The 22,150-nt window shown below is 33.2% G+C and overlaps 3 protein-coding genes across 6 annotated transcripts in view; 2 read left to right on the forward strand and 1 right to left on the reverse strand.

Annotated features, from left to right (window-relative positions):
* Positions 1-22,150, forward strand: part of LOC126966522 (RNA-binding protein Musashi homolog Rbp6) — a 934,160-nt gene that overhangs the window by 90,047 nt on the left and 821,963 nt on the right. The gene's annotated exons all lie outside the window — the stretch shown is intronic.
* On the forward strand, positions 1,441-5,544 carry LOC126966548 (sugar transporter SWEET1). Of its 2 annotated transcripts, none has more exons than XM_050810682.1 (5): positions 1,441-1,706; positions 1,784-1,861; positions 1,951-2,177; positions 2,259-2,434; positions 3,530-5,544. In XM_050810682.1, the coding sequence occupies exons 1-5, from the start codon at positions 1,627-1,629 to the stop codon at positions 3,635-3,637; spliced, it is 669 nt and encodes a 222-aa protein (XP_050666639.1). In that variant the 5' UTR covers positions 1,441-1,626; the 3' UTR covers positions 3,638-5,544. The 2 variants fall into 2 exon arrangements, with proteins under 2 accessions (XP_050666639.1, XP_050666640.1); XM_050810683.1 differs by having other exon boundaries at positions 2,298-2,434.
* LOC126966495 (uncharacterized) lies at positions 5,512-18,094 on the reverse strand. 3 transcript variants are annotated; one of them, XM_050810595.1, is made up of 5 exons: positions 18,002-18,094; positions 12,604-12,794; positions 10,684-10,948; positions 9,080-9,374; positions 5,512-6,719 (listed from the first exon to the last, which is right to left on the reverse strand). In XM_050810595.1, exons 2-5 carry the CDS (start codon positions 12,773-12,775, stop codon positions 5,529-5,531), a joined length of 1,923 nt encoding a protein of 640 aa, XP_050666552.1. In that variant the 5' UTR covers positions 12,776-12,794; positions 18,002-18,094; the 3' UTR covers positions 5,512-5,528. The 3 variants fall into 3 exon arrangements, with proteins under 3 accessions (XP_050666552.1, XP_050666553.1, XP_050666555.1); XM_050810596.1 differs by lacking the exons at positions 12,604-12,794; positions 18,002-18,094 and having other exon boundaries at positions 9,080-9,246; positions 10,684-10,763; XM_050810598.1 differs by lacking the exons at positions 9,080-9,374; positions 12,604-12,794; positions 18,002-18,094 and having other exon boundaries at positions 10,684-10,788.

The following is a 22,150-nucleotide window of genomic DNA, read 5'->3' on the forward strand; positions in this document are numbered from 1 at the left end:
CTTACTCGTGTAAGACATTGACTATTTGACGTTTGAATGTGTTTGTTGCATCATTTTACATATTATACTGTAATTGAAATGATCTGTACATCTTGATATAAAAGAGGGGCAATGAGTTTCTTGCTATTTCTTCTCATTAGCTCAACCCTTTACGAAGTAGCGGTAGATTCAATAAGAAATTTTTTTTTTGACATTCATAAGTGTCATTTTCTTGACCTACTTGAATAAACTGATTTTGATTTGATTTGATTTGATTTGAACGTGGGGCAAGATAATTTGTGTGATAAGTGTGTCAATATATATACTTTTACCGTGGTTTTATAAAAACACACAAACCTTTCTTTTTTTATTATGATATCGAAATAATATTTATCCGTATAGCAATCAAATTTTTAAATTAATTGTATATTTAAATAAATAAAGGTGTGTGCCCCTAGATTTCACTTTGCAGCTAAAACTGCAAGTCGCAGATGGATAGTGCTTGCAATTTGCATATCGCAATAGGTACAAGGCTTTCATCGTGCACTACAGTGGTTGCATGTTGATACCTATAAGAGTATAGAAGATACGGTGGTATATTTCTAAAAATGTATAATTATAATTATATAATCTAAAATGATTTGGATTATTCCAAAAAATTCTAGAATGATCTAGAGATTTCTAGAATTATTTGGAAAGTTTTAAAATGTAAGCCTTTCTTCCATTCTAAACAAATGGAAATGTTTTGTACCTATAAGATATTAATATCTACCTACATAGTCGTAAGATATAAATATAAAAACAAGTTAAATCAATAAATTATGAAGAAAAAGAAAATGTGTCTTTTATATGAAAAAACTGTGAAGTAAGTTGTGATAGATTATTAATATTAGCTTAAATAACAGCGCAGCAGGTATTCACACCGATTCCTTCTTAGTGTATTAAGTATTCTATAATCACCGATTTCACTTTTTTTTATCGGTATAATTTTATTCAATCATGTATTGATTGGATAAAATTATAACGACGAATTCACACATGTTTTAAATTTCTGTTATGGTATTTATGAATATTAAAAAATGATATATATGAATGTATTTTTCTCGATATACTATAGAATATGTTTCAGGGTTAGTATTATTACTTATTATTTAGGTTCTTATGAACTTTCATAGAATGAATAGTTCATCAATCAACCCAAATTAAAATAATGAGGGGAAGGATCAGTGGATGTTACTGAAAGAGCTGCTCCACAAGAAGGTCGTACAGTTTCTAATACCTAAGCTACTACTTATAACATCAACTAATTGCCAGTTAAAGTCCCCTTAAAATTGTTCGGCAGTTTGGAGAGAGATAAAATAAGCGATATCGATTATTACGTCCTTAAGGACGTCACTATAACTAATTGTCACTGTCAGTCGTCGACTTGTCGAGCTGTCAAAAAATAATAAGAATTATATAGGGTTAAGTTGTAGGTAATTTTAACTTAAGCTTACAAATTGTTAAATATTTAAAAAACTGGTACTGAACTACTGAAGCAGTTTATATTTAAATTATTCAGAAGTTGCAATTTAAGAAATTATGCTTTACTGCAAATATAAATAGACCTACTCCTAAAAAATTTAAATTCTATATTCCATACGTATAATGTTTGTACTGGCTGATTTAAAACAATTTATTGAATGCCTTGCAGTAGTTACGACTATTCTGCAGTTTCTTTCTGGCGTGTATGTATGGTAGTCTAGACAGCATTTCGTTTTTCTTTAAATGGTACTTATTTTATTAAAATTACAAATATTTTCAGCTTGGTTTGTAAACGATATGTCTATAATGGTACAACTGGAGAAGCATCATCATTACCATTTACTTGCGGCTTTTTGTCGTAAGTATATTTATTATAATTTTTTAATTTATCATCAGTAAAATAAAGAGTACACATAATATCTATGCTTCATTCTTTATATTTTACAGATGCAGTATATGGTTTCTGTATGGAATTACAAAGTATGATGGTAACTTAGTATTAGTAAATTCTGTGGGAGTGATACTCATGGTATCATATATTGTTGTGTTTTACTTACATACTCTAAAGAAGACAGCAGTATTAAGGCAGGCATACATTGCTTTAGGGCTTTGTGTATTTGCTATAGTTTATGCTTATAATGAGGAGGATAATGACACCTTATTGGAATATTTGGGTAAATATTTACTATTGACAAAATCGAAAATAAAATTACAATACATAGTTTTATTTTTTGATATTATGTTTTCAATTTTAGGTCTAACTGCTTGCTTATTGACATTATTAACAATTGCAGCACCAATGAGCCAGTTGGTATATGTTGTGAGGATGAAAAGTACCGAGTGTCTACCATTCCCAATGATATTAATGTATTTTGTTGTATCAAGCCTGTGGTTTATCTATGGCTTGATTGAAGTAGATCATTATCTAATGGTAAGAAACTGTTTCTTTTGACTTTAATTTACCTACCGTTTGTATGCACTCCATCACCCTATAAATTGAGTACACACAGGGGTGTTCATTCAGTCCAGTGGTACTAGAAAGAGAAGGCCTAATTGAGCTTAAAGAGGATTGGTGTTCTGAGTAAGGTGAGATAGTACTTCACTTCAAGTGATCACCTGTAAATATAAAAGGCTTTTAGCCTTATATGGAGTACTGTTCTCACTTCTGGCTGGGGGCGCCCCAGTACCAGCTTCTACCACAATAAAGAGCAGCATCAATGATCCAGTTGTCTCCCGATACACCTGTTTTTTGGCTTTACATAATGATGTGGGTTTTCTGCATCTTCTTCCGCATATATCATGGATAGTGCCAACAGAAGTCTTCCAGGTTAATAACAGCAAATTTTTAGTACTAGATAATTGCAAAATTCCACCTGCATCATTTTGATGTTTGATATTCCACAACCATGTATTTTGCCAGTAACATTTAGCCCTACACAGTCATTTTGTGAAAATATCCCAATGAAATATGACACAGGGACCTACAGTCTCGAACTTCCTCCCATCTCTAAGGCTGGCAACACATCTCGTGACCTTTTGCCATTATATCCATAGCTGTTTTTTTCATCATAATATAAGCTCATTTGCCTCACTAATAAAACTAAAAGGTGAATCATAAGTAAAGTTTGAGCATTTATTCCTTTTTTTTTAATGAAAATAAGGGACAAGACGAGCAGGACGTTCAGCTGATGGTAATTGATATGCCCTGGCCATTACAATGCAGTACCGCTCATGATTCTTGAAACCTCCAAAAATTCTGAGCGGCTCTACAACTGCGCTTGTCACCTTGAGACAAGATGTTAAGTCTCATTTGCCCAGTAATTTCACTAGCTACGGCGCCCTTCAGACTACTAATAGTAATGCTTACACATTACTGCTTCACAGTAAAAATAGGCGCCGTTGTGGTACCCAAAATCTAGCCGGCATCCTGTGCAAAGGAGCCTCCCACTCCTATTCTATACCACTCCCTCCTATTAAAGATCAAAAAAATAGTGGTTTCCTATTGACAAAGTAAACTATGTTACAGGCAACAAATATCATTGGTGCTTCACTGGCGTTGGCACAGCTGTCACTATTTGTAATATACCCTAGTCAACATTCATCATCTAATATACTGAAGACAACATTAGCATAGATAAAATATTATTATGAAGTGCTAAAACCATGACAAAACTTTAGTAAACGTAGGATTTAATCCATTTATATCAAGCGAAATGTGTGATTGTATGTATTTTATGAGTTTACTTGTTATATTGTGTTGTGACATGAAAGTATTAAAATATGTTCAGTCTTATACAACTGCATATTAATAACGATAGTAAAGTATAATTTTCAAATGTAAATGCATGGTGAAATATGTGAAATACTCATTTGAAACAAGTGATAACCAGAAATCACGGTATTATTTTCTTTATACCTTTGGTAATAACTCAAGTTATTTTAACATATTTAAGTTTAATTGCATTGCACAACTTAAATACACTATTTTATTAATTTATAAAAAAAATATTTTAATTTAATATAACAATAAATTGAGATTCTTGCCTTTCTAAGGTAAGATAGGCCTTTAAAAGGTCAGAACCGAGTATTTGTTTCAGTTTCTTGAGCCAGTCATTAGCCTTAAAGTAAGTATGTTATGTTATTACGTAGAGATTATTAAATATCAATTATTCATGTTAAATCAAATTATACTATTTCTTTATTATGAAATTGAATATAAAATAGTGAAGTAATAGCCTAATTTTTTAATGTCTTGATTGTGTTAAGGTTTTTTAAATATATTTATGAACGATGTGGGTCTTGAACCCGCAACCCTTGGGTTCTGTCCTAGTCCTCCCAGTTGGTAAGTCGAACAATTGTCATTGGTGAATGAATAACGATAAAAAGATGAATGTTGTTCGAGTCCCGCATCAATCATAAATATTGGTTACAAATTTAAGTTTATAAACATGTTTTTCAATATATTAAAATTGATTACAGACTGCAAAATAAATAAATTATTTTGTCATGTATTTTAGAGAATGACATAAAGGGTTGTATTTTAGTTTAAATATTATTTTTAATTTAATCTCTGTTACTTTAGTAAATTATGTTTTCTATACTGAAATATCTGTCTGGAACAGCTGATGTAGAATTAAGATAATATAAGGTACATATACATACCAGTGAGGAGTGATAATTTCCTACTTAACTTATAATTTTTATTATGAGCAACAAATTCTGTAGTGAAAATAATTATTACAAAATAAAATACTTACAATATTTTGTTAATCACACTAACCATTTCCACCAACATTATTTTGTGAAAACAATTTTCTAGTTTTCAGTATGGTATTCAAGTGTCTTTTTTTAAATTATATTTTATTTTTACTTTTTAGTCTGAAAACAATTATAATATTGAGGGTTGCTACTTTTGTAAATGTCACAGTTTATTAATGCGAATATCATAATTAGGTTTTTGTTTGTTGGCAGGTCCATTGCAAAGCAAAATAATTATTTAGTAAGACATATTTGAAACTCCTTTCCCAGTTATAAATTATCAAAATTAATCATATTTTTATTGAAGAAAGATTATATATTATATCTGCTAATACAATATGTAGATACTATAAATGTGTGTATTAATCCCAGAAGTGAGGGTAATCACTTTAAAAACATAACAAATTGTTTCGATTTACAAGAGCGACATCTTAAGTCAATTTCCTAATATGCAAATATTGGGGTTGAGCAGGTTATCCACTGTAAAGTAGATCCTGTAGATGAAGCCACAACCTGAGAGTTGAACAAAGCATACATGATTTTATGACGATACGTCACTCGAATGGTTAGCTCAGTTGGGAGAGCACTCACACAGAACGCGAGAGGTCGTATTTTGCTTTAAAATTTTATTTATGTACTATAAGTTATTAGTAATTATATAGTATAAAATAAGTATTATTTATGTTCAAATGTTCATCGACTGTTGTTGAGACAGTAAAATAGCTATTTTTGCATTTATTTGGAGTGATAATAAATTAAGACATAAACTAAGGTTTTATTTTACATTTCTTTTTTATTTTACAAATACAAAAAGTTCGATCGTAAAGATGCACAACACAATTACCCTTGCTGTTGTATGTTGATATAGTGTCTATGGGCTCAATAACTCTTAAGGTATCTTGCTTTTCTACTACGACTTCGTATTTCAGATCTCCTGGAGTGGTCAGCAACACAATGATATAATAAACTCGTGTATTGAAACTGTCGGTATAAATGTGAGCTCGTAGAACCTTCTTAAACCGCAATATTTCACATTCTGTACATTTAGTTGTAATAATTTCACGGTTTTTCTTCTGAATAATTGCCATCGCAGCACTTACACCGAGCAACACTTTTTTATCATCATTCGGTAGTTTTGTCATGTCATGACACGTGCACCATTTAGCGTCTATGCTTGCATCCGCACAATTCCTATCGGGTGAAAGTTCCTTGAGAATACTGACACATTGAGGGCAGGCGTCTAAAGTATAAATATAAGTACCAGCATCTTTGTGTAACAAGTCTGACATTGTTAAGTATAAATCATAGGGCGACAGAAGCCTGCCTTGGTTTATAACCATATTTGTATATTGATGTGTGTGAGTTTTTCTAAAACTATCTGGCACTTGAATATACAGCATTGGTAAACGCTCGTCGTAGTAAGATTCGTACGGCATACGTGCTTCGCCAAATCTAATGCCGTGGTCGCTTAGAAAAAACACAAATGTGTTCTTCAAAATCCCACTATTGTCCATAGATTCAAAGAAATTAACAATATTTCGATCTATCAGAGTTGGTATATTTTGCAAGTTATGGCTGTAGGAATTTAGCCAGAACATTCCAAAAAAATTATTCGATTTATATGCGATAGAGAAGTCCAGAGCGTAATCCAACAAATGTTGTGCAGAAGGTTTTTTCATCGTGCAAATAAGGTTTCCTTTTAAGGATTCTCCTGTGATGAAAAGCGGTCTTGGGTAGTGATTAGTCGGTGGAACCTTAAATCCATTCTGCAGTGTGAATGTGTCTGGTAGTCTAAGATAGTCTTCTCCGAAGGCAGTGTAGTATCCCTTTTTATTAAACAGGGACCATAGGAATATGTCATTGCAAGTATCCATAGTATTATTACATAATTTGGTGACCTCTGATCTTTTTTTTCCAGTTAGAAGCGCCACTATATTTGGAAATGTATTGTAGTCCACCTAAAATTAGTAATTTATTAGATGGATGTGTGTATTAGGTGGTAAGTATGTCTTGATAGAATTGGATATTGTGTACTTGTAGACCCGACAAACGTTTTGTCCAATAATAGCTATAGAGCAAAAAAGTAGGTAAGTAATGGTAATTGTTAATCTAAAAAAACTCGACAGAAGACAATGCCAAAAGCGAAAAATAATTTCGTGTGATGTAAGTACCCTGTACCATCGACAAAATTGATTCAAGTGGGACATGCTCTGCTGATAATACTCATAAAATTATAAAAACAGATTCATATTTTCAAGAAAAAGATTGTGCGACAAATGGTGGACTCTCAGTGTCTAATAAAATGATAACAGTTATTTAGGAAATGCAGGTATGTTCAAGCGAATTTCGACCTTACTAGTTTACAGATAGGTACTCTCCTATGCCGGTAGCTCAATAGCTTTTCCAGCGAAACGGGCGGGTTCAAGTCACTCAACATTACAGCCGCGCAGTCACCCAACGGGACTCTAACTCGGTAACTAGGTTTTTTTAACCTATGTGTCATTGTATATAACTGTATGTATTATTTTTGTGAAAACCAGCCTGCTTTGGCTGGTTTTCAGCTAGTGCACGCCAGTGCGGCAGCTAGACATACACACTCCCACGTACATGAGCATAAGTGTCCGTCCGTCCGGCAATCTGTCAATTGTCTGCGTACCTACAGATAACGCGCGAGTTGATTGCAGTCTGAGGTAAAGTGAGGGAGCATCTACCCCCGCTGTCCGCACGCCTCGCCTCGCGCGCCTACAGTGTAGTGCTGTGCCCACAGCTGTGCCGTCGTTGACAATTATCGTACGCTTACCGTGTTATCGCGTTAATACTAAAGACACGATCCCGTTTTATTTTTTAAATTTTAATAATGACAGATCCAAGATCCTTTCATCGCCAAGCACGAGAAATGGCGAAAAATGTTTTAGATATAGAGAGCTGAAGAAAGACAACAATAATTTGAGATTTAATTATTACGTTAAAATGGTATACTTAAAGCATTGTATAAATTTATCGACACAATTATGATTATCGTCATCAATTATAATTAGGTCCCATCACTCGCATTCCTGAACTCTGCATTCAACTCGCGCGTTATGTGTATGTATGTGTAGGTGTGATTGTGTACAAGATTGTAGCGTAGGGGAGTCAATCCGAGGGGAGGGTCCTCGTCACATACACATTGAGACGCCATCTGGATTACGGAACTTAAACCTGGGTCTATAAGAATTCATACCACGCAGGTGCGTGTGGTATGCTAACTGTCCAAATATAAATGTGTCCTATACGAATCTAACTTGTTCGTTTGTTTAGTTCGTCGGAGTGTACCCACTACATAAATAACAGTAGTAGAAGGGGAATTAATAAACATCAGATATAATTAATGGATATAATTATAATTAAGGAACTCTTATATCCAACAGTGGGTAACATGGTTGCTTACTTGCTGAAATAACATATTTTTTGGAGTTTTAATTGCTTATGAACACACTATTGAATGAATAAATATTCATTTTTAACAATGAATTTATTAACTAGAGTTAACTTGTTCTGAAATCTAAATAATAGGGTTGATGACAAGTTAGTCAGATTTATGCGTCTTTTTTCAATTTATAGGTATCTCGCTCAATAATAAGTGTGTAAACATACAAGGCTTTACAGTTTACATGATACACTGCTGTTGCACTATAGCAAAGGGTGACTTAATTGTACAGGATGCCGGCTTAGGTGGCGGCGTATTTTTCTGCTGTAAAACAGTAATGTGCAGGCATTATTATGTTTCCGTTTGAAGGATGCCGTACGTTGGGAAATTACTGGGGTAATGAGATTTAATACCTTATTACCATTCTCGCACAGAAAACATTTGCACAACCCTTTACCGCAATATGTTAATGGTCATAAAAGAGATATTCTTTATTTTTAGATTTTTTTTAAGTCGGAGAATTCTTCCCTGAGCAGCCGCTTTCGAGGCAGAGCAGGGCAGAGGGAGAAGGACAAATGAGGGAATAACACGGTACCGCGCTCTACGCATAATGTAAACTTTAAAATTTGCAACATTAGAGGCATACATTCTGCGCCGGCCTTGAGCCAGGATGATACGACATGGATTCCCTCGAAAAATGCTTGTACCTACACCTTCACAAATAGGCAACGCTCCTGTGATTCCTCTCATGTTTCAAGAGCATACACACACTTTTTTCTCTCTTTCTTTCGTCGATCGTCATAATATTATAATTATGTGGATCCGCTAGAGCAGCAAGGTTCCGTTCTACGTTAATGACAATGGCAAAAAAAACATATTAATATAATTTAAGTATGATACACACGTTACCTTATTATAAGCTCTGAAATCCAACCAATCATTTTCCTTCAAATACTTGTATGTTCGCGGCATGCTTCTAATGAAGCGCACTCTTGACATCGTATCCATTCCAAGAATAAGGATATTATATCCCGAGACATTTGCATTTACTTCTTTTTGAGTCGAAAGCCTCTTAACTAGAATATAAGCATCTTCGTATATAGTTGTATTTTTATTTTCATTATGAATATAACAGCTCACTACAATTATTTCCTCTTTAAGCTCTATTTTGCTCATATTTTTAAAGGGCTCGCATCCTGTACGTCTGATAACAAGAAAAGTCAAAGTCAAATACACTTTATTCAAGTAGACTTATACTAGGCGCCTTTGAATCGTCACTATAAATATTTCTTTGAAATTAAAATTACAGAATCTACCATATGTTCGGAAAAAGTAGAGCTTGTAAGAAGACGTACATACAAGAAACTCAACGGCCGCTCTTTTCAATCAATAGAGTATTTTACAAAGGCTGTAATATACAAAGCAAATTAGGTGGTACGGTACTGCATCCAATATATGAATTGTGTTATTTTTTTTTATGGAATAGCAGGACAAACGAGTGTACGGGTCACCTGGTGTTAAGTGATCACCGCCGCCCACATTCTCTTGCAACACCAGAGGAATCACAAGAGCGTTGCCGGCCTTTAAGGAAGGTGTACGCGCTTTTTTTGAAGGTACCCATGTCGTATCGTCCCGGAAACACCGCACAAGGAAGCTCATTCCACAGCTTTGTAGTACGTGGAAGAAAGCTCCTTGAAAACCGCACTGTGGAGGACCGCCACACATCCAGATGGTGGGGATGATATCTTAACTTGGCGTGTCGTGCGAAGGTGGAATTAGTTAGATGTTAGTTAAAGGCGTTTTAAATAATAAATAATTAATAAAGAATAAACTGTATAAGTATAAATTATCGTATATTAGATGCATCAACCTTTAGAGCTTGAATTCATTGTTTGCGTAAGGATGCTTTGTCAACATGATGGTCGTGATTACTGTCATAATTATTAATCGCATCCAACAAATACACAGATTCTTTAACTATAACAGGTCGATCTGGCAACACAAGCAGAACCCCTTCATGAGTTGACGCATAGAAAAGCTATCGTTCCCTTCGCGACAAAAAACACTTCATTTAACATGATGATCAACATAATATTCTAAAGTAGTATTTGAAAATTGGATTTTAATAGTTTGCTCTGGTTCTTGCTCCATTAGTTTTAGTAGTTTTCTTAAGTCATTAACGGCTAAGCTATAAGTAAGCTCTGGTCATTCTCATCCATCTCCTGCCATTCACATCGACTTTCTGAATTCTATTGCTTAAATATGAAATCAGAAGATTGAGAGTAGTTTATTTTATGCTATAGTTACATAGCAGTTTGACTAGCGTTGAATGTGGAACACAATCAAAAGCGTTAAATAAATCAAAAATTAAATGACAGGAGACCACCAAAGATCGTTCAAGTCTAGGATCATACTCCTATCTGGTATTGTGGTCCAAGAGCAGCTGGTTTTGTCACATTCCATCGGGTGAACCAACTCTGTTTGCCCCCACTAATATATAAAAAAGTTCTTACTCTATAGTCCTATAATCTACGTCATTAGATTTATTTTTAGGTTTGATGAATTGATAACAGCATTGATAATTCCACTTCCCCTTACTGTAAATTCTCATCTTAATATCATCTATTCTAAAAGTAAGATATTCATTTGAGAGCTTGTATACAAATATAGCTCTATCTCCACACGACTTCCCTTGATCTTCTGCTTCTTTGAAATTTAATGTTCTTCCAAAATTTGGTATCGAGCACCCGGGTGTGTTGATCAAATAATCTTCACTTTCTGAAAACAATAGATAATGTTAATGATTCGATTCGCCTTCGCTCGATTATGAAAATAAAATACAGCCAAGTGAAGTGTTACTGATAATTTGGTCAATGTTTAACAATTGCGTAAGATTTTTTATATTTCAAATTAAATACAATTTGACCGTTTGGGCTTACACCGCACATATAAGCGCCATTACCCCTTAGTGTTTATTTCTATAAGAAGTCATGGGACCGATGCTAAAGTTGCTTGGAGCGAAGAAGACCTTCAATCTACTAAAATTGCATTTGATTATAAAATAAGAAAAGCCGCAAAATAGTTTAAAGTAGCATTAAGTTCTTCAGAGATCACAGTGATGACGAAAGTGATGTGGATAAGAATTTGGTAAATAAGTCTGTGATTAATGTTTCCAAAAATAACATATTACTATTTTAATTTGGTAGTTAAGACTTTTCTATATTTTATTACATTGTGTAAGGCTCATTTCACGTACAAATAGGGTTAATAGATGCTAAATTAAAGTAACTTTAATTTAAATTTTGATTGCACGAGTTTGCCAAATATAGCGTTTTTCCTTATTCCTCCTCCTCTCCTCCTCCTTACCCTGCCTATGTCGTATCGTCCTGGAATCACCGCTCAGGAAGTTCCTATTTATGAAAATACGGTAGAAGACATACAACGAAGCGACTTTCCTGCACAGCGTTAATGGATTGAACACAGACTGCTGAATTATCAATGATTCGAGAAGTGCTCTGCGTTTCACGCGGTCAAATAGCTTGAACTGATACTGGGGTGCACCAGACGAGATAGATGAGAGCAATACTCCATGTGGCCAGACCGACACCATATAAAGCACTGGAGTATGGTCGGCCATCTTTTAAAATCATTTGACCCGATCTATCGATCTACAACATTTAACGCGGATTGCACCTTTCAGCCAAAGTTTTATATATATTTTGTCTAGTTGATACTGACAGTTTCAAGTAAAGTTGATTAATAGCGTGTAAATAATGATGTAATAAGTAATGGATAGGGGTGAACCATGAATAACACCCATGTCAAATCTAATTACGAATGGGAAATATTTTCAGAGAATATGTTGAAGATCTTTTTTGAATTCAAAATTTAATTTCATAAAATGAAAAATTTCAAGTAAAAATGCCAAATTTCACCCGCATCATGTTAACGCCTGGCATTCTACAACCGCGTGTTTTGCGAGATAATTCCAAAAATAACATATTACTATTGTTTAAACTTTATAATTGAAAGTTTTTTAAATTAAGGCCTTCCAATCTCGCTTTATTTGATGATTTAAATAATTTTAAATACCTGCGTTTTCACAAAAAAAAAAAAAACATTTGAATATCACTAATATCTAAAAATCTAATTTTTTTATTGTTATAAAGTATGGATTCGATGAATTTTTTGTTTTATTTTAAACATATTATTCGCTGATATTTTTTATCATTTAAATTAATTTCTTTTAATTTTAAAATAAATAAAAAATTTTCAGGTTTGATATTTTATTTAACAAAAACGCAGGTGTTTAAAATTATTGCAGTAGCTATTTTAGAATACTTAATTTAATGTTTCATAGGGCATCGTAGTTTGGTTTTGTTTAGTGACCGCAAAATTTAAAAAAAACACACTCAAAAACAATCTGAACTCACCGTTATATTTGATATAAAATGGATTCGATGTATTAGTATTATATTCTCTATATCTATAATGATGTTTAGAAGAGTCAACAAACATATAAAAATAATAAAGATAGAGAATTATCAATAATAAACCGGTGATGCAGTATATATATTTTATTTTATTCCGTCGATTTGAAGCCATAGCGTTGAAAATCTCACATCTGAAACAACAACATCAAAGTTTTATTATAAAACGGTGTGATATTAAACACACAACAAAAATGGAAACTTCAACGAGGCGAGGTTAAGAACACGAAATTAAAACGAATTATAAACATTATAAATATATTCTTTATTGCTATACAGAACAACACAAAAATAAAATGCATTAGTAGGCGGTGAAACAATAGGTAAAAACAGAAGGCTCAGCTTCACCTGACTTGGGATCGTGGATTCATGTTTTCATGCAGCGCTGTTTTTCAAGCATCCCCTCCTCCCTAAGGTGTTGGGTGGGAGTGGATGTATGTATTATGGCTCCCCGATTACATTATTTAGCTACTTTTTTTTATAAACACGTATGATACACCTATTCACTTAAAGTAATTAGATTATTAGCGTGTTATAATTAAACTAACTGAATAACAAATGATCTAACTATATTAACAATACTATGTTTGCATAAAATTAAAACTATCACGACGGGGAAGCGTACCAAGAATGAATACAATAATATTTAAAATAGTGTTGTTATTACCCTTGCAAGTGTATGTAAGCGTGTGTGTCAGTAAGTGTGAGTGTGTGTGTACGTATCAGCGTGTGTGACTGTGGGCGAATGTTAAGGCGACACTAAATGCCAGCGACCTTGAGCGATATGAGTTCACGGCTGCCGGCCCGCCATCTATGTAACAAAGCCAATATTTTCAAAATTCTTGGGTGGAAAACAGTTTATATTATTACAATCCTCGTTATTCACTACTAATCTGAATAAATAACACAAAAAAGTACAAGCTATAAGAATAACTTTTGTGAGAGAAGTACCAAAAAATGCGTCACGCCATGCCAAAAAACTTGTTTAATTTCAAAGAAAAGTGGTAGTTCAAAAAGGCTCGGCAGTGTTAACTATAACCAACAGCAAGCATTAGCAACCTACAAATAAGACAAAGATATGTGTAACAGGATAAAGTAGTGTTCATAGCTCGAAATGCTATACTTTCACCACAAAACTTGTCTAAAAACACCATGTTTGCGGGTTTTATGCTTACTCTTCGCCTTAATACATGCGCATACAAAAAAAAATTTTTAGAGAAAGAAATTTCCAGTTGGCGTGATGCAGAGTCTCCGCAGCAAGTTGCTTTACTAGTACCTAGAGCTAAAGGGTATTGTTTTTAAAACACCCGATACTCATTTGTATATTTAGGTTGGTATTATATAAGTAGGTCTAGTATATCACTTAAATTTCTTCGGTAGTTATTATTATGAAATATAAAATCTACTTTAGTTCTTAGACAACAGCGCTCGACAATATCTTATTTATGTAAACACATATAACCTACATTGACAAAATGACAATTACTTATGCTTTACCAGCAGCTTAACGAGGAGTAAAGGGTAAGGCAAAAGTAACAGTGAAAGCAACAGTTAATATTATAAAGAAACAAATGTATATTACTGTTATACGTTACTTTGTCTGTTAGTTTTTATGAAGAAACTGGCCAAAAAAGATTACAAAATAGTTTGTAACATCCTTCAAAATCTCATTTTCCACCATAAAATTGATTTATTGTAAATGGTCTACACAAGTCATTGTTCAGTTGAGCAAAGTCTGGGTGTCACATTGTCTCATATTTTCATTATTTGTATTGTTTTTATTTTGCTTTGTCTCCTTTGCTATTTAATTCAGTCATGTTATTATATGTAATTTGTTTCGACTTTAATTAGATATTTTGAAAATAATAAAATTATTTAATATAACTACTGCCTCTACAACAACAAATAATAAATAAACAGACAGCGAATTACAAAATCTCTGCAATAGAAATAAAAAAGTTGAAAAGTACCTAGTACTAGTAGTAATATACCCATCTTGTATGTACGATGGTATGGAACTGTTCTTATGTAAGTAATTTCATCTTCATATCAATACATTCAATTTCAAACATTTTTATTCAAAACTACCTGACCCGGCAAACGTTGTTTTGCCATATAAAGTATAATTCACGCGATAGTTTTATAAGTAATAAAATATTGCCTATATTATAGCCTGTACATCATTTTGTTCTATTGTCAATAGTTTTTGCAGCGCACGCAAAAATAGTTTTTCGATTTTACACGTTGTGTTACAAAATACCAATTTTATTACGGATCCCTAATTTTGAAAAAAAAAACATAGCCTTCCTCGATAAATGGACTACCCAACACTGAAAGAATCATTCAAATCGGACCAGTAGTACCAGAGATTAGCGCGTTCAAACAAACAAACACTGATTATTATATTGAAAGTCAAAAACCCATTCCATAACGAATGCTTCAGACCTGAGTAGAATGGGCGCAACATGCTCAGCGGCCTTTTTTTTAATCAAAAAAATTGTTTACAAAGTAATATTGACAAATGAAATTTGAAAAACAACAAAATTGTATGAACGATACGGGACTCGAACCCACGACCTCCGGCGTTCCGTGCCGGTGCTCTAACCAACTAAGCTAACCGTTCGAGTGTCGTATCGTTATAAAATCTTGTATGCTTTGTTCAACTCTCAGGTTGTGGCTTTATCTACAGGATCTACTTTACAGTTGATAACCTGCTCAACCCCAATATTTGCATATCAGGAAATTGACTTGAGATGTCGCTCTTGTAAATCTAAACGATTAGTTATGTTTTTAAAGTGTTAACCCTCACTTCTAGGATGTAATGAAATGATTTATTTGTATGAATCGTGGTAACATAGTTGTTAAAAATTAATTGGTGTACAGCACAATTCGCCAATATATAGGCATACAAATATTTGATTGTCAATGTTGGAATTTTTATATTTATACGTCACTAATAAACATTACATAGTTTTAATTATAATATAATATTAAATAAACATTAGTTTGTAGATACCACTCAAAAAATTACATTTAAATACTATTATTTTTGGCTATAGAATTCTTTTAAATTATAAAAGTATTTATCTATTAGCAATAATTTTAATTTTTTATGCATTAATGTTTTAGGCATCTCTCTAATATTCTTTGGAAGGTGGTTAAAGACCCATAACCCATACACATAACATTTGCGTTATTTTGATGAAGCGCTGTTCTACAGTATGACATCAGAAGGCGAGTTGGATCTCTTAATCCTAATATGGAATAGTCCTTTGCTGATTTAAAAAGTTCACCATGTTTTTTAATGAACATACAAATTTCTAATATATATAGACCAGTAAGCGTTAACAGACGGTGCTTTTTGAATAATGGTCTACACGATTCTAGAGGACTGACATTGCATAAAGCTCTTATACATTTTTTTTGTGCTAGAAAAACATTTGAAATATTAGTGGAGTTTCCCCATAGTATTAACCCGTACCGTAAATATATTATATATTAATACACAAATAAAATTTGAAAAACATCGTTCATAAAATTTTGTTGTTTTTCAAATTTTATTTGTGTATTAATCCTAGAAGTGAGGGTTATCACTTTCAAAACATAACAAATCGTTTAAAGTAATATTGTACAATTAAACTTATTATTTAATAGCCTGAGTCCAAAAACTCTTTACTTGTATTATATGTAAGTGTCCATCGCTACTCTGTTATGTAAGTGACTCTATAAAGCTTAACATTTTTCTTTTATAGGTAGGTATGGAATCCTAATTTATAACATTATCGTAATAGAGGAACATCACTATACAAAATATTTAAAATTAAATAGTTACACATCATTGTAATTGATAACAATATAGTTAAATATTGTGTTTGTTATTGCAGCACCGGATGCATTCTCTATGATAAAACTTTGTTATTATCAATATATATGCAATTGTGGTTGCATTCAATGTTGCGTTACAAAGTTCTAACATTATTAGGGAAGGTATTATAGGCTTTTTCACATATGCCATCTCATTTAAATGCTTTGGTAATAAAAACTCGATCTCTTGGCGGTAGAGACGCTTCATTGTAGGTTTCCTCCGCATTTCTCATGCCGAGTATGCCGATACAGGCTGTGGCAGTTATAGAAGTGATCGCACAAATTTGTGTCTTCTAAGGGTTGAATTGGAGTAAATTTCGTCGGCCCCATTCCGAGACTTTGCAAAGCAAAGTCTATCTGAGTCGATTGCAGACACAAGTTTGTTCCGGTTCTTGTCGAAGCTATCCCGGGTGATGTTGGCACGGTCGGTGTTTGAAACACATCCTTTTCTTTATCCTGCATAGAAATTAATACTGCTGATTTGCAACATATCATTGATATGCAGAATAAACAGTATAGGGGATAGCGTGCAGCCTTGCGGGACACCAGCGTTTATGAGTTTGAAGTCGGAGCATGCGACGTTGATGCTCCGATCAGCCAAAAAGCAAGTTTTACCTCCGGTATACATAACGGAGTCGCAACGCGGAATATTGCACATTGGTGATCCAGAAGATCAGCTTTTTCTTTCGCACGGGGAGTTATCATCCCAGAGCAGTGATGGAATGGTAGGCTGGCAGAAATTTCTTTAGACTGCCTTAAAGCACAGGGCTTTCTGGTAACTCACCGAGGTTTCTTTTGTAATCGTAGTCGTTATTACGGCCAGACTTAGTATATGTTATCGACCAAACTTAATTTCTATGTCAAATTAATTTACCCCAGGACAAATCCGTTCAACTTCAACAACTTTTGCCTTTGCCTATAAAATTATTTTAAAACATAATGCATTTCAATATCAAAATGGGGAATCGACAAATCGGAAAGTATATCCCCTCAGATGAAAACAAATAACCTAAACATAAGCGAAAGTATTTTCAGTTAAAAAATATAAAATATATTTTGTATCAGAAAAAATGACGAGACGAGCAAGATGTTCTAAAAAGATGATATTATACCTAAGTGATATGCCACGCCCATATCTCAAAATTCCGAGCGGTATTGTAATTGCGTTTGTCACTTTTAGATATAACATAATCTATAATTCATTCATATTATTTACATATGACTTAATAATTAAAAACACTATTAATATAAAATATAGTAAAATAATTCTTAAATAATGTAATAAAACTAATTAATTACAAATAGTAAATATCATTAAAAACGCTGTCGGCAGCTCTGCATGGCCAAACTTAGGATAAGTTATAATAGGTAACAGAGGTACGTACCCAACTTTGGGTCACCTGTCAATTCGGATAATCTTGGTTCTCATTAGTCCAGTAATTTCATTTACACAAAAAAAACAATGATTAATACACACCAATTGAGATCTCCTCCTTTTTTGGGTCGGTAAAAAAATCGTTTTAATCTCAACATGCAAGCATATTATACTAGGTATATCACTAGGTTAGGCGCTCTCGGTAACAGTAGTAATTTATTTAAACGCGATATTATGTTACTGGCATTGGCAACAAATTACACGCATCACTGAAAACAATACACAGTCCGCGACGTAACTTGTTTTACCTTGGTTGATTTTTCAGACAATATGTATGACAATTTCAATTTCAATTTCCATTAAGCCGGTACTTTAAAAATAATTTAAATAAATTCGCTCACATTGATTCCTAACAAGATGCTTATAGTTAAAAAATCGTACACAAAACCTGATACATTTTATACCCTTGCATTTAAAATCCAATTTAATACCCTCGCATTCCTATATATCTTACTGTAAAGACAATAACGGCCCAATTTATATGTATGTAGTTAAAAATAGTGAAAAAATTTTCCTTTGTCGCATTACCAGTAACTTAATAATAGGCAAACAATAGATCCTAGGATTTATGTACATCAAAATCCCCAACTCATAATAATAATACCAGTAACGTAGTAACTTTGTTACTGTTCCAAAAATGTGTAAAACAAACTTAAGACCCTGCTGACATTCCTCTGGTGTTGCAAGAGTTCCTCTACAGATCACATACTCACTTAATCAGTTACTCGAAATTGTTTAAAAATTAATAAAAAAAATATTTAATTTACAAAAAAAAAGGATATAGTAAGTACTACTTACTTGTCTTACAATTGATATCAACTTTAATGTTCCTTTTAGCATTTTCCAATTAATATTAAACGTTACTAAATTCCACGATAACTTTCGAAATTTATTACAATATCATAAATTCAATTCACAAATAAGTTATACACTGTGTTTTTTAAAGCAATAGTTAATTGATTTGAAATTAAATATTAATTTATAGAAATTTGTTTCTCACTTTCAATAAACGAACAAAATTAATTTAATGAAATTCACGACCGTGCTAAGTTACAATAAAATGCTAATGAAACTCGTGCTGTATTATAATATTGATAGGACCACCGCTTCTAACGCATGTGCTACCATAACTAGACTGTATGGTAACCATCTATTATCACATTATTACTACGTCCCAATATTACTCGTCACAGTATTTTTTTTAACTAGTCCTTTATTAATAATGATGCTCTTATAACTCATGTTAAAAACCTCGGAGAAAATAAAATGATTTTTAAACATAGACTTTGCACGTACGGATATCTAAGATTTGTGTGAAGAGTTTCCCGCCATTTCATATAATTTCGATTTTAAATTTTTAAATTTCGAGCTAAATATTAAATCACAATAAGGGAATGGAATGTCATAGAAAACAGAATAAAAGGCATAAAAGGCATTTATTTTCTCAAAATTGATTCCTTTAGAATTCTTTTTGATGTCATTTCTTATACTACTAGATACTACTACCGCTTCGGAAACAAATGGCGCTCTGAGATTTGAAATTGCTGTGATTACCTTGGACAAAGAGGGTTTAGAGCCGTAGGTAATTTTCAAGACATTTGAAAAGCTAGGTGAGTTGGTCATCAGTCGTATGGTACTATCGATAGAAGTACCAACACATCCTCTGTCCTTAACCAAAATAGATTGGGGCTGCCACGTGCTGTTAGAACTTAAAAGAATCATCGCGAGAAATGAAGATTACCGCTAGGACTCTATCATATAAAAGTTCTGAAGCTTGGTGCTTATCAACGATATGCACGACATGATGATGAAATATCTTAGTAATACGCTTCTTAAAAATATACTTGGGCTAGAAAGTCTAAGTACAGTTGTAAAGTTGAGATATAAGATGTTAAGTCTCATGTGCCCAGTAATTTCAGTAGCTACGGCACCCTTTAGACCGAAAGCAGAAATAGGCGCCGTGGCCATAATGTAGCCGGCATCCTGTGGAAAGGAACCACCTTGTCCGAGGTCTGCACCTGGTCAAAAGACATGAACTACCCAAGTTTGATGAAGTCAACGTTCCGGACTTTATAAGGTCAGTCCTCATACTGGCCCATGGACTAAAAATTATGGTCAGGTTTAAAAGACATCACTTGCTTTAAGCGACATGTCAAAATCGACTCTAGAACAAACAGTTAGCAGTACAAAATTCCCTTTGGAAATAGTGCGTGAATCCATAGATTCGTGGCCAGACAGAATAGAAGCTTGCATAAAAGCCAAATGTCACTTTGAATAGAATTCTTGATTTTTGGTTTACTCGCTTTCGGCGTCGTCGGCTTGAACTTACACGCAAAGTTTGCATTGGCTAAAAGGCGTAAGGCGGACCCTTGTACCATCCCATAAATAAGCTTCGCAAATGCCATCTAATCAACTAAATGGCTTCCAACACGTTCATAAAGGAAGAACTAAGCATAATCGAGGAAGCACTTATCCTAGAGGTTATCAAATTATTATCTGCTGTTACACGATGTTGATCAGGTAACCTTGAACTGGGCTCGGGAAATTATCTTGACACTCAGCATGGGAGGGTTCTTAATTGGAAGATTACAATATGATGAGATATCTTATGAACATGTCATCAAAATGTTCCTGCTACGCAGCTCTATCTTCAAGGGTTCCACTCTGAAGTACAGTTTGAAGTATGATAGAATTTAATACCATAATATAGAACCCTTTCTATAATGACACATAATACGCATGGAAAATATTCAAATAATTTACGAATTTCCTGTCATTCAAAGATGCCCTCTGTCATTCAGAGATGCTGACTGTGACAATTTACAGCCGTTTTCAATAACCTATCTATCCTCAGTATAACTTACTACAGGTAGACAAATCTATACTTTACGCTTACTTACATTTCAATAACCTATCGACATAAAGCATTGGACTGTAACTATACTGACATAACTATGGATAGATAAGATCTTGTCATTAAACGGTGATAGCAATGTATCCTTAACTAGAGATACGTTATTGAAAACGGCCGTAAATCATTTTAAGATAGTTTCTCTAATCATATCTTATTTAAATTTCTCCATTTCAAAATGTTTACCAAGACAACTAATAGATGTAGTATTCTCAAATAGTTATTCTAGAACGAATGTGAAACAATATGGTCATTTTATTATACTTAGTACCTATCTACAACATTTAATGATATCGACGATCATGACATCGACATTTTACACTACACTTTTGGGTCACAAAAAAAGTATAAGAAAAAAATTACGACTTCGATAGATTATGTAACGTATTATAGTTTGTGTAACGGCTTTTTTCAATAACGTATCTTTAGTTGCGGATAAATTGCTATCGCCGTTTAATGACACGATCTTATCTATCCATAGTTATGTCCAATATAGTTATGGTCCAATGCTATCCGTCGATAGGTTTTTGAAATGTAAGTAAGCGTAAAAGGATAGATTTGTCTACCTCTAGTAACTTAAACTAAGGATTGATAGGTTATTGAAAACGGCCTATAGTCCAATGCCTTATGTCGATAGGTTAATGAAATTTAAGTAAGTAACTTAAACTAAAAAAGGATAGGTCATTGAAAATGGCTGTTAGATTGTTAACTTGTTAACAACTTATTAATTCTTCTCTTTTATTTTTGTAATTTCACAATAATAAATATTCATATTGTATAATTTTATATTAGAATTAAGATTTAAAATGTTGAATGTACCTAATTAGAATATCTATATAACCTAGAACTAATATTTTAGTGCAAATCAATTGTTAACAAAAGTAAAAATTACTCAACTTAACATTAATGTTAAGTTGAGGTATTATTGGTACATCTAATAAAATTAAAAATACAGTTGCTGGTAGTGCAAATAAAATCGCATCTGCAGTACTATCAAATCTCTTTGCTCGGAGAGAGATAGCATTATGTTGATTAATGAGCCTTTGGTTACGAAGCCAGGTAACAGGACTATATTAACTGAACTCAAAAGTAGGATTTTGGTTTAAGCACGGCTCACCCTGGCTAACCAACAGGTGTATTCTTAGAGATGGAGTTACATTCTCTCTACTTAACCTTGATTCGCTGCTCCATACCCTAACACACTGCCAACGGTGTAGCATGCTATGCTGACTATATTATTATGCCCAAATGCCACTGAAGACCCTAAACACATCCTACTG

Source organism: Leptidea sinapis, chromosome 10, assembly GCF_905404315.1.
Source record: "Leptidea sinapis chromosome 10, ilLepSina1.1, whole genome shotgun sequence".
Lineage (NCBI taxonomy): Eukaryota > Metazoa > Arthropoda > Insecta > Lepidoptera > Pieridae > Leptidea > Leptidea sinapis.